At 50.9% G+C, this 12326-nt stretch overlaps 5 protein-coding genes across 5 annotated transcripts; 2 read left to right on the forward strand and 3 right to left on the reverse strand.

Moving 5' to 3' along the window:
- The first annotated feature begins 122 nt into the window (after positions 1-122).
- Positions 123-4198, forward strand: B0J16DRAFT_295388 (P-loop containing nucleoside triphosphate hydrolase protein). The gene is made up of 3 exons (XM_046124418.1): positions 123-839; positions 894-2600; positions 2649-4198. The coding sequence occupies exons 1-3, from the start codon at positions 393-395 to the stop codon at positions 3993-3995; spliced, it is 3501 nt and encodes a 1166-aa protein (XP_045988362.1). The 5' UTR covers positions 123-392; the 3' UTR covers positions 3996-4198.
- Positions 4199-6463, reverse strand: B0J16DRAFT_366019 (uncharacterized protein). Its single transcript, XM_046130067.1, has 2 exons — positions 6089-6463; positions 4199-6023 (listed from the first exon to the last, which is right to left on the reverse strand). Exons 1-2 carry the CDS (start codon positions 6347-6349, stop codon positions 4401-4403), a joined length of 1884 nt encoding a protein of 627 aa, XP_045988363.1. The 5' UTR covers positions 6350-6463; the 3' UTR covers positions 4199-4400.
- Positions 6464-6578: 115 nt separating this feature from the next.
- Positions 6579-8688, reverse strand: B0J16DRAFT_326509 (Pescadillo N-terminus-domain-containing protein). The gene has a single exon (XM_046126017.1). It carries the CDS (start codon positions 8644-8646, stop codon positions 6670-6672), a length of 1977 nt encoding a protein of 658 aa, XP_045988364.1. The 5' UTR covers positions 8647-8688; the 3' UTR covers positions 6579-6669.
- A 312-nt stretch (positions 8689-9000) lies between these two features.
- B0J16DRAFT_326510 (GPI transamidase subunit PIG-U) lies at positions 9001-10591 on the forward strand. The gene is made up of 3 exons (XM_046126018.1): positions 9001-9227; positions 9289-9556; positions 9608-10591. Exons 1-3 carry the CDS (start codon positions 9077-9079, stop codon positions 10464-10466), a joined length of 1278 nt encoding a protein of 425 aa, XP_045988365.1. The 5' UTR covers positions 9001-9076; the 3' UTR covers positions 10467-10591.
- On the reverse strand, positions 10592-12312 carry B0J16DRAFT_326511 (Tom37 C-terminal domain-containing protein). The gene is made up of 2 exons (XM_046126019.1): positions 11883-12312; positions 10592-11808 (listed from the first exon to the last, which is right to left on the reverse strand). The coding sequence occupies exons 1-2, from the start codon at positions 12028-12030 to the stop codon at positions 10673-10675; spliced, it is 1284 nt and encodes a 427-aa protein (XP_045988366.1). The 5' UTR covers positions 12031-12312; the 3' UTR covers positions 10592-10672.
- Positions 12313-12326: the final 14 nt, after the last annotated feature.

Below are 12326 nucleotides of genomic sequence, written 5' to 3' on the forward strand. Positions count from 1 at the left end.
GATTGTTGGAGTAGCATTGGGGAAGGGTCCGTTGCTGTGGTGATAGACGCTAGGTCTGTGTTGACTCTAGCGCCCGTGGGCCCAAAACATGGTTCCACGGTTGGATTATTTACCGTTTATGTCAAACAGCCCTGCCGTCACCATTAACTATTCTATATGCATGCAGCCCCTCCACGATCTACGTACACAAAGTATTCAAGTTTTCGAGTTTCAACGTGTATTTTGTTTCTTTGTTTCGGCTGTTGATCAAGCGAATGTGCAGTTGCTAAAGCACTCTCGAGGTATCCCAGCAGCCTCTCCTAACACACATAGTAAAAACGAAAACCCCCAAATAGTTGCCCATCGTGGCGTCACGCACGACACGCTCCGAGCGGGAGCAAAGCCGCATCGCAATGGCTCCTCCGAGCTCTCGTACCTCAAGTGTCCGTCCCCCAAGTGCCCGTCCAGGCGTGAGAACAAGTACAAGAGCGCCATCGACACGATATGGTTCTTCACTTGCGACGCGCAACGGCGCGGTTTCACCGACTCCATCTGTCGCTTCAACGGCCACTGTTAACACCATCGGCAATAAGCGCAAGGAACGCGATTTTGAGGCCGAGGCCAGTTCGGAAGAGACAAATATCCAGGTCGTTGTTCGATGTCGAGGACGGAACGAGCGCGAGGTCAAGGAGAACAGCAATGTCGTTGTCACAGCAGACTCAGTCAGGGGAAAGGTTGTTGAGCTGTCTATGGGCTCAAATGCTTTGAACAACCGCTCTTACAACTTTGACCGCGTCTTTTCTCAAGCAGCCGATCAGTATATGGTCTTTGACGACACAGTGAAGCCTATTCTGGACGAGGTGGGTTGTATGGATATGAGGTCGCAGATTCTGGTTACTGATTCACTTATCTAGATGCTTGCTGGATACAACTGCACAATCTTTGCCTACGGACAAACAGGCACCGGTAAAACATATACCATGTCTGGTGACATGACCGAGACGATGGGAATGCTCTCAGACGATGCCGGTATCATTCCTCGAGTGCTTCAGACCCTTTTCACCAAGCTCGAACTCGAGAATGCCGAGAGCACCATCAAATGCTCATTCATCGAACTTTACAACGAAGAACTCCGCGATCTGCTTGCCTCCGACGACGGTGCCAAGCTCAAAATTTACGACGACACATCGCGAAAAGGCCACTCGAGCACGATTGTTCAGGGCATGGAGGAGAAGCACATCAAGACCGCCAATGAGGGTGTTCAAGTGCTCCAGGAGGGCAGCTTGAAGCGTCAGGTGGCGGCTACAAAGTGCAACGATCTCAGTTCTCGTAGTCACACGGTCTTTACTATCACAGCCTACGTCCGAAAGCCTAATGAGCATGGTGTTGAGGCTCTTGTTAGTGCTGGAAAGCTGAATCTCGTTGATTTGGCTGGAAGTGAGAACATTCAGAGATCTGGAGCTGAAAACAAACGCGCCACTGAAGCTGGTCTTATCAACAAGTCTCTCTTGACTCTGGGTCGAGTCATTAATGCTCTCGTGGACAAGAGCTCCCATATTCCCTACAGAGAATCCAAGTTGACTCGACTGTTGCAAGACTCTCTTGGAGGCCGAACGAAGACCTGCATTATTGCTACTATTTCTCCTGCGAAGAGTAACTTGGAAGAAACCATTTCGACACTGGACTATGCTTTTAGAGCCAAGAACATCAAGAACAAGCCTCAGCAGAATCCCATGGTTGAGAAGAAGACATTATTGAAAGAATTCACCATGGAGATCGAGAAGCTGAAGAGTGAGCTCATTGCTACCCGCCAACGCAATGGTGTTTATCTTTCAAATGAGGTATATGAGGAGATGACGGCACAGAGCGAATCTCGTCGCATTGTGAACGAAGAACAGACTGCTAAGCTTGAGACCCTTGAAAGCAACCTGCGCAACAAAGTCCAGGAGCTTTTCAGCCTCCAGTCAACATTTTTGGGTCTCAAGAAGGATCACGAGGGTACAAGGGCTCAGCTGGACGATACGAAGGAGGTGTTGGACCAGACTGAGATTGTTTTATCAGCAACACGGCAGTCGCTCGCTGAGGAGACCAAGATCAGAAAGGCGCACCAAAAGACAGAGCAGAAGCTTACCGAAGTTGGCGGAGAACTCATCAACAAGCTACATAAGACAGTCCGCGATGTTGACGGTCTTCATGCCAAGAACAAGCGAAAGTCGGACCTCCAGTCTATTAACCGAAACACATGGACGACATCTCAAGATCAAGTTGCTGATGTCACATCTATGGTCGAGCGCCGAATCGGTGAATTCCAGGAGGAGCAGCAAGAACATATCTCAAGCGTCGGAGAGCGTATGGGTAACTTTGTTGATGAGGAACTGCGCAAACTTTCATCCACACAAGCTTTTCTTGATGAGCACCTGAATACTTTTGCTGGGTCTAAGAAGGAATTGCTTGAATCCAAGCAAAAGTCGAAGGAGGATATGGATGGGGTCTTGGAGGAGATCAAGGTTGTCCGTGACACGGTCAAGGAGCGTATGGGAGAGAGTCTGCAGTCGATCTCTCACTCTGCTGAGAGGATAGCAGCAGATATGATGAGTGAGATGACTGCATTCCACGGACAGGTATGATTTGCCATTTCCAACCCGAGAATAACCACTAACATATTCTAGCTACATAACTCTTATAGTGCTCTTGGAAAGGACTTCAAGACCATCTTCGAGGAACTTGTCAAGCATATCACTGCCCAGAGAGCCGAGTGCGATAGCTTGAAGCGACAACTTCAATCCGCGACCAATACCATCGTACTACAGAACGCTACTATCTCTTCTCGAATTCAAGATGCCCTGACTGAAGAGCGTCGCCTGGCTGTTGACGACCGCCAGAAGCTCATGGCTCAGATCTCGACTCTTATCAACAACCAAGCCGAGACTCAAGAGTCGCGTTTCCATGCCAAGGCTTCTCAGATCCAGAAGAGCATCACTGCTACCAGCACCGACCTCGAGCAGGCTATTGACACTTACGGCGAGGGTATGTCCTCTTGGGACTCTAAGGAGAATGAGATGTTGGAGGAGGTCAAGAAGTCTCGGGACACGCTCAAGACGAAGCTCAAGGATGACTGGACAGCTGCCGATGACCACAGCAGTTCCATTCAAGCTACTGCCAAGTCTGTTCATGCCGAGACTGTTCGTGTTGTCGATGAGCAGATCAAGGATCTTGATGTCCAAATGGAAGCTCTCGACGACTTTGTCACTCGAGCCAGGACTGAGAACGGTCACCACCACGAAACTCACAACCAGTCTGTCAAGACCCTGTCGAACACTGTTGAGGAGTCCTTTGGAAACATTTCAGCTCACTTCAAGTCCACATTCGATCGTGTCAAGAATTTGGGCGAGGAGATGGAGATTGACCTTGGTGATCTCCAGGATGGCCTGGAGCCTTTGAACGATCAGCTCTGCCGTCCTCTTGCCAACTTGCGGGAGGATGTCACTAAGGCTGCTCTTCAAGAATACCAGCCTACCGGCGAAACCCCTGCGAAGGTTCAATACCACTACCCTACCGATCTCCCTCGTACTCAAGACCACGATCTCATCATCTCAAGCATTGACGAGGTCATCACACCAACAAAGGAGCGCGAGTCGACCGACAAGGATGCTACAATTGTCTTTGCCGATCTCGATTGTCCTCAGAAGATGGTGAGCTCCCCAGTTCGTCCACCGCAGCGTATGTCCATGGCTAGCGCCCCTGAACATATTGGTATGCCCTCAAGTCTCAGAGAGGTGAACCCCAATGTGCCAGGCAACCTCACAACTGGATCCATTAGCTTTGACCCTCGGGCCAGCATATCATCCATGCCTCCCGAGCGCACAATGCCACTATTTAAGCGCAACACGCGTGCGACTCGCAGCACAAAGAAGGTTGGCAGCAGGGATCCCATCATCTCTGAGGGCGGCGAGAACACACTCCCGACAGCGCTTGAAGAAAGTCTGTCGAGGAGGAAGAGCCCTAGAATTAACTAGGTTTCTCACTTATGATACTGTCTCATGATTGTTTGTACATGAAGCGTGTTTTTGGATCTGGTGTCTGGTGTTGTACGAAGCATGGCCATGGCGGGTTAACATTCACTTTCGGTTCCTTTGTTGTGGTGGTTAAGTGATTTAGGGTTATTTGAGTATTTTTGATACCCATTGACTGTTAGACAATTAAAGTAATGATACTTGCATGATTCTCAACTTTTTCGTGGCCTGTGATTTATGTCTATCAGCTCGCAGGAGCTACCAAGCTCAAAGCAACACACTAATTAGTATCGTACCAGACCATAGTCAACACCCCATGGTCTATCAAAATAGCGGTATGCTGTTTGCTCTGGTTTCAAATAAGCCAGCCATGCCTTCCCTGGAAGAGAGTATCCCGAGTCATTCGTTTCATGAGGACAAATTGTCTTCTGCATAACTCGCCTCCCGACTTGTCGCAGATTTCTCCCTAAAGACTCCCTTCCTCCTAGTTCTCTGCACGGTATCTTCACCTCTCCATCCCTTTCCTGGTACGATGGGTTTCAAAAAGCCATCAACATGCACGCCACCCAGTACCTCATCGTCACTATCTAGCTCCTCTGCCTGTCCTTGGTGAACAAGCTCCAAGTGTCGTCGCAAGTTAGTCTTACGAGTGAAGCCTCTCACTGAGCGGTCACATGAGGGGATCGGGCAGAATGACAAACCTCCCACGGAGTTCGATCGGGACCTTGGGGACCTCGCGCCGGATGGTGGACCTGGTGAGCGTGTTGAGCGGCGGCTGGTGCTGCGGATGGAATCAGGGCTTCGGCTTGATTGGGCGAGGGAGGCTTGACGGGATGCGACACGACGTTGTGCAAGGTCTGCGGCGTCGTCGCTTTCATCATCGGCTTCTTCGTCGGAATAAGATAGTTGAATAGTCTCCGGGCGGTACTCGACAGTAGTGGTGCCGTTACCCTTTGTAGCAGGTACTTCGTTCAACGTCCGAACTACCATTCCCTCCCCAAATAAGTCAGCGCACCGTCGTGTTGCTCTCGCAATGACATCGCCAGAGAATCCTGCTAAGGCGGCCGCGCCGAGTACATCGCTCCAGTCACGGAGACCCAATCTGAGCCGCTTGCGATCCAAGTTTGTACCCGACTCGTTTCCTGTCTCCGAACCTTGAGATCTTGCGCGCTTGATAGATAAAGATCGTTCACGCTCGATAATCTCATCACCCTTGCGGACCCATTCCTCGAAGGCTGCGTCCCTGTCCTCTTTCGTAACGGGGATCTTTCTATGAGATTCACGGGCGACACGCTGGAGCATCTCCTCGTGTGTTTCTCCATCTCGTGGGGTATGAATTTTTCGTGGCCGACCACGTCTGCTGTTTTTTGTCTTGGGAGTTGCTGAGTCGGAAGCAGATGAAGCTCCTTCTGAATGTATATTTCTCGGGCGGCCGCGAGGCTTCTTTTGCCCGCTTTGACTGTGACTATCTGAATCTTCTTCGGTTGAAGAGTCAGATGCATAGTTCATACCCGCTACACGAGTTTTTTGAAGAATGTCCAGCGTGCCGTCAAGCTTTGAAAGAATATGTCGGGTTGATGGTCGAAGAAGAGCATATGAAGCCTCATCGTTGGCGGATTCTACTGGCTCGTATGTCTTTGGAGCCTGCTTGCGCTTTGGTTTATAATCTTTATCGAGTGCCATCCCGTTGTCCTCTGCGTCCGTATCTGGCTTGGCTGATGACTCCCTTGGTTCAGATTCAGACGTGTCATCATCGTTCTCCTCATCCTCATCGTCAGGCTCTTCAATAGACGGTTTGGCCATCTTGGCCTTCCTTCTGCGAAAGCGGCGTTTGGCAGTTTTCAGTATGGTGGCTGAAATCTCCTCTTCCAGCTCAGTGCTCGGCATGATCACTTCCTGTCTGCGAAAGGTGAAGCGGTCATCTTCGTCATGTTCTTCGTCAATCAGCCGCTTTTTGGGCACATGCTTGTGTTTTAATGGCCATGCGGTCCATGCCTTAGGCGGTACCCAAACATTCTCTTGACCATTTTCCTGCATTTTCTCATTAGCGTCATGTCTTGCTCCATGCTAGCATCGAATCTCTAAGGGTTTCTCACTATCTTGACGACTAAGTTCTGAGCCGTTGCCGGGTTTTGAGCTTGTAGCTTAAGAGCAAATGCATTGTACAGATGCACTGAGAGATCCTGATCTTCAATCTTCTTCATCGATTGCCATAGTAGACGATCTTCCTCTGTGTGAGTGCGCCATGTCGATTTGGGTCCTTTCCAGCGGTTTGGTCTGTTGGCGTTCAGGTCTTCAGAAGCGATGGATGCGATTTCATCGCTGTCTAGCTCCCAGGCGGTGGCGCTAGATTCCATTGTTATTCGATGCTGGGTAATTATTATAAAGAGAAGAAAAATTAGCAGAGTCTAATAAGACTGCGGGAAATCACATAATCAATCGGATATAACGTGGTGAGTGGTAAAAGTTTGTGTGATGTGAAGTACAAGTTTTTAAGAGGTTATCGTCGCAAAGTAAAAGTCAAGTTATCCACCTCGCACAGGCAAGAACAACATGCACAGCCAAAACTTAAGACAGTAGAATTATCTCAAAAACTCCAGATTCGGAACATTTAATGACTGCTTTTAATCGCGTATAACTAAAATCTATCGGAATGGTATTAAACAGTGCCTTTACATTACGCCTTGGCCTTACCCTTGGCCTTTTCCTTTTCCAGCTTTCTTCTCTTGGCCCGCAGCTTCTGGTCCTCAGCACTCTTCTTGTTGTTGGTGTACACCATTTGCTCGTACAGCTTTCTCTTCTTCTTGCTAAGCATACCCTTCGCGCGGTCAAGATCCTCAGCCTCATCACGGGCCTTCTTGGAAAGAGCCTTGCGAGCATCCTCCTTAGCCTTAGCCTTAGCATTTGTGTTCTTAGACTTGACAGCACCGCCAGTAAGCTCAGCCTCAAGCTCGTCTTGTCTTTGCTCAGCATCTTCCTCTTCTTCCTCTTCCTCCTCCTCGTCGGCAGAGAAACCGCCGAACTCGTCGTCCTCGGCATCCTCTCCCTCATCTGAGTCAGCAACATCCATACCCTCAGCGGTGTCATCAACCTCATCTTCGCCGTCGCTCTGGGCCTCAATGGCCTCAGCCTCAGGTTCTTGCTCTTCCAAAGGAATAGTAGGGTCGTAAGCGCCCTGGACGTTCTGCACGAAGGGGCTCAGATGGGGAGGAAGATCGGCGCCAGGAGCGTACATGTGAGCCTCCTTCAGCTCACCATCGTTAACGCTGTCCCAAACCCATTGAGGCTGAATGTATGTTCGTCCAGGAACTCGTCGGTTGGCGGCAAGCTTCTGTGCTGTCTGGTTGTCGTCACCGTCAGCCTCCTCGTCCTCGGCAAAAGCCTGAACAGGAGGTCGGTCAACGATCTGGTGAGTGATGTTGGGATCAAGCTCGTTGGTGGTGAAAGCACCGTCGCCAAGGACAGCGTCCCAGCCAACACGTCTGCAGCCGAAAGACTTGAGGAGGAATTCGAGAGGTTGTCGTGGGGTTTCGCGAGAGAGGTAGATGGTGAGGTTGGAGAAGAGGTTGTTGCGGTTGCTTCCAGTGTTTGAAGGCTGGAGAAGGACATCGCCACCGGGAGCTGCGGGCTCAAACTTGTCGATTGCGCCAGCCTCCTGGTCCTCACCCTCCACCTGGTTCTCGGTCGCATCTGTCGACTCATCGTCGGCATTGCCACCCTTGATCTTCTTGATAACCTTGTTGACAGCGGCCTGAACCTTGGGATCAGGCTTGTGCTCGGCAGCCTCCAATGTCTTCTGCTCCTTCTCGTCAGCGCCGACCAGAGTCTTGCCCTCAAGAGTGAAAGCGCCAAGCTCAGCACCAGCCTCATCCTTGGCCTGGTCGAACTTGGGAGGGTACTTGAGGCCGAGAGAGGTGTAAAGTCGGAAGTTGATGAAGCCAAGCAGGGTCATGTAGAACTCAATGAAAGTACCCATGATGCGGAAGTCGACGTCGCCAACAACGCGCTGGTTGAACTTGTAGGGAACGAGCCAGAGAACCTCCTCGCCCTGAATGTTGGCCTGGTAGTAGATACCCTTGATGGACAGGAAAGACTTGGTGACGCTCTGCGACACAATGAGGTAGTGCTGGAACTCGAGGCACAGGCGCTCGCAACGGGCAATCATCTTGGCGGGAACCGAGGTAGTGGAAGGCAGATTGGCGAACAGGAAGAGCATTGACAGACAGTCATCGAGATCGCGCACCGCATCGATAAAGGTAGGGTAGCGCTCACGGATGACATGGTCAAGAGTGTAGCGAGGCTTTCCAGTCTTCTCGGGTCGCGCAGCGTTGCCCTCTAGACGGGCGGCATCAGTGACATCGCCTCGACCGAGCGCACGAGAGATCTTCTTCTCAAGAACCTTCTGGTCGCGGAACTTTTGAAGCAGAGGCTCGTGGAGCAGGTACTGGATGTCCTTGGTGTAGTAGAAGGTGGTCGAGCTGGAAGAGGACTTGGAAACCTTCTTTCGGCTTCGGGGCTCGCGAGGATAGATTCCCTTCCAAATACACAACTTTCGGAAGTCAGGAAGGTTGATCTGTAGTTTCCGAATCGCCTGGTTTCGGGTAACGTAGTTCTTGGCCGCGCCGGACTGGCCCTTCTTCTTTATCCGAGGCATTGTGGTTGAAATTGGTGTTTGTAGATGGTTTGTATCTCGCAGCGAAACCAGCGGGGCACTTTTTTCCTACAATCTTTCAACTTTTTTTTCCAACGTGAAATTTTATGCCAGTTTGTACCGCCTTGATCCGACGCTAATGTGGGCTAAGGCCCGATTGGAAGCTCGTCATTGGTTCGTGGGGCGCTCACCGCCCGGGGACATGCTCAGTACCCTTAAGCGCATTTCCAGCGCCTGGCATCGCCAATTCAGCGAATACAGTGGAGTCGCGGGATGAGCTCCAGCGGCTCTCTCAGCGGCCCCTCTCCCGAAGGTGGAGGGGCCGCCAAGCAGGGAGCTCAACCCGCCAAGTGGCCTCCAACCTATCCTAGAGGGACAGTATCGCGAACCTCGTTCAGCTGTTTATACCTACAACATTCGCTTGGAGCATGCAATGTCAGACAACATGACATTGCGAGGCAAAGCCAGCGTTTTCGCCGGCGCTGCCCTGCTCCGACTTATTCTCTTTCTCGCATTTCCAGGCCTCCCCGATCTACTAACCGGTCGCGTCGAGATATCAACCCCCGTCACAAGCTTCAAGCGCTGTAAGCAGCAACCCCACGTCGCATGACGATTCTCATGAGTAAAAGGCTTACAATTCTATAGTACAAGAGGGTCTCTTCTTATATACGAATAATGTTTCTCCTTACGAAGGTGGTGTCTTCCACCAGGCGCCGCTGCTGTTGCCTTTGTTCTCTCTACTCCCCGATGTAAAGAGCTGGCCCATCTTCACTCATCTACTTTACATTGCCGTCGACCTCTTGAGCGCCGATGCTCTTTACAAGATTGCCGACTCAGGGGTGGCGAGCAACTCGAGGTTGTTCCAATCGCCGCGCCGTGCCAATAGGTTTGGCAGTGCCGCGATTGCTGCTGGGTAAGGGAGATATCAGTTTCCAGTTATGAATGCAGTACTAACTAGCAGCAGCTTCTTGTTCAATCCATACACCATTGCGACATGTATCGGACGATCAACAGGCGTCTTTACCAACTGCGCTATTCTCCTAGCCATCGCTAAAGCAATTCAAGGCTCTCCCTTGAACGCCATGGTCGCTATATCGTTCGCCTCTTATCTGTCGATGTATCCTATCCTTCTCCTGCCCCCACTCATTCTCCTTGCCTATGACTGTCAAGTTGAGAAGCGCCGGGTCGCATCGTCCGCCAAGTTTGCTGTTACCAACGTAGCTGTTGTTCTTGGCTGCATGGTCTCATTGTTGGGCATGTCGTTCTTGCTTGCCAATAACTCCTGGGAGTTCCTTGCTCGCACATACGGTATTCAGTTGACCTTGTCGGACCTGACACCCAATGTTGGCTTGTGGTGGTACTTCTTCATCGAGATGTTTGACTCCTTCAGATCCTTCTTCCTAGGTGTTTTCTGGCTGCATCTCGCATCTTATCCTGCGGCACTCTCTATTCGTCTCCGTCCCCAGCCATTGGCCGTGCTGGTCATTCTTCTGGGTACTTTCTCCATCTTCAAGCCTTATCCTTCACTTGCAGATGCGAGTCTGTTTCTGTCTACGGTTCCATTGTTCCGACATGTCTTCCCACTCATGCGGTATGCTTTTGTCACTACGTCGACGCTGCTGTATGCGACATTCCTCGGGCCAGCCTTCTACCATCTTTGGATCTATGCAGGAAGTGGCAACGCCAATTTCTTCTATGCCATCACACTTGTGTGGAGCCTGGGCCAGAGTCTACTAGTTACAGATCTGACATTTGCGGTGCTGAGAGACGAGTGGGAGGTTGAACGCCCTGAGATGGTGGGCAAAGAGATCAGACAGATATAAAACAACCCATCAAGGATGGAGACCCACGATACCGCTGTGTTAGACACGGTTCTTACACGATACGAACAACATAACGATAGTTTAAAGCATCTAGACAAAGAGAAGGAAACGGTTTCTAGAGTCTTCCCTCCAAATAGGAGGATGTTTGGTAGTTTGTTTGTCTATTAAAAGTGTACAATAATGTTACAATATTCTTTTCATTTTTCTTAATCGACTTCCGTATCGGTTTCGACAAAGCGAGCTTGGTTCGACGAGTGAGAAGGACGAGGTGCCTCTGCCGGTCCTCCCAGCACGCTGCCCAACATAGAACCAAGGGCGCCAAACTGGCTCAACTTGGATTTGTTCTGGTATGATTGCCAGACTTGTATCCTTGATCCAAAAGGCTGCATGGCCTTGTATGTGTGGTAACCGTATCCAAGAGCAGCGCCTGTCGCGAGAAGGCTCAGGGCCAGCATGAGAGACCTGCTGTCGATACCGGTGATGCCTCCCTCAGCACGTTTTCGTACTTCAGTTGCGTACTCTTCGCCGAGTCCAGGGACATTATGAAGGATGCTGTCCAGAGTCCGGCTACCAATGCGCAATGCAGTATTTTGTTTTGATTCAACCCAGGGCAAGGGGTTAGACTCTTGCAGATGTCTCGTCTTGATATTATCAACGAACTTGGACAACTGTGGGGCCTTCTTCATGATCCAGTCTTTCAGGAAAGATCTCGGCACAGGAGCGTCACGCATCAGCGCAAGGTAGCCAAAGGCTAGACAATCCAGAGATGAGAGTTCGGTGCCCTTGAAGAAACCATAAGCCTTCTCATCGGATCCATCCTTGAGGAGGTCATCCATTACAGAAAGACAGTCTTCTGTAATTCCGTAAAGACGGATGAGCACAGCTTGCTCAGGGGTCATCTCCTCGTGGATTGTCTTCTTTGTCCGCTCAGGAATATGTCTGCGGAAAGCCTCTGGCAAAGCATCCCTTCCTGATGATAGGTGAAGACTTCCATTGGGATCAAAGTCAGTATCGATATCAGCGAAGCCTAGATGCTCAACACGCTTGACCGCCTCGGCACGGAGTAGCGGTGGAACTGTCCATGTCAATGGGAATGGTAACAGAGTGCTGAAGGCAGGTCTAGTGGTGGCTGCCCAGTTGGCCGCTGAGACGTAGAGCGAGAGATCCAACAAGGGAGCGGCATGAGCAGACAAGAAGGCAGTGTACGCAACACGATCAGCCTGCTGGAGGGGGGTTAGACCAGCGTCCAAGCTGTCGCCAAGTGACTTGTCGGTCAAGTACTGAACGATAGGTGCAAAGCCAGAAACCCATACGCCCTCATGATGAAGCGCGGGAAGCGTATCTGGATGAGACGGTTAGCAATGGAACAAGGTTCGGGCAAGACAATGTAAGACAGCGGGACGGGATAATCCATACTGGACGGGCTGACGGAAGGGTCGTTGCTAGGAATCAAGCGCCAGTCTGATGCAGGGTTAGAGCTATGCAGGTATGTGATGATAGCAAGACACTCGGGATCAATGGACGGCAAGCCAAAGGCTTGACCCCATACATGAAGATCCATCATGGCGGCGGGCCAGGGTTGAAGCTATCCCGGAGTTGTGAGGTGTAACTGCAACTCTGAGTCGGCGTCAAGAAGAAGAAGCGCGCGGGAGTTACAGGATAGACGGGACGGGAAAAGAAGGTTTGTGATAGATCTCGTGGCGATACGCCAACATCTACAAGTCAAAACTTTGATGATCCTAGAGTCGGGGAACTTGTTGAAGCCTTCAAAACGCCAGCCTTGTCTGGGCTCTTTGATCTTTGATGCGGGCTGTTAGCTCAAGAGCCTCAGTGGGGGGGTTTCCAGCTAACCTGTACAAG

Source organism: Fusarium flagelliforme (assembly GCF_020744385.1).
Source record: "Fusarium flagelliforme strain FIESC 12 MPI-CAGE-AA-0113 chromosome Unknown B0J16scaffold_1, whole genome shotgun sequence".
NCBI lineage: Eukaryota > Fungi > Ascomycota > Sordariomycetes > Hypocreales > Nectriaceae > Fusarium > Fusarium flagelliforme.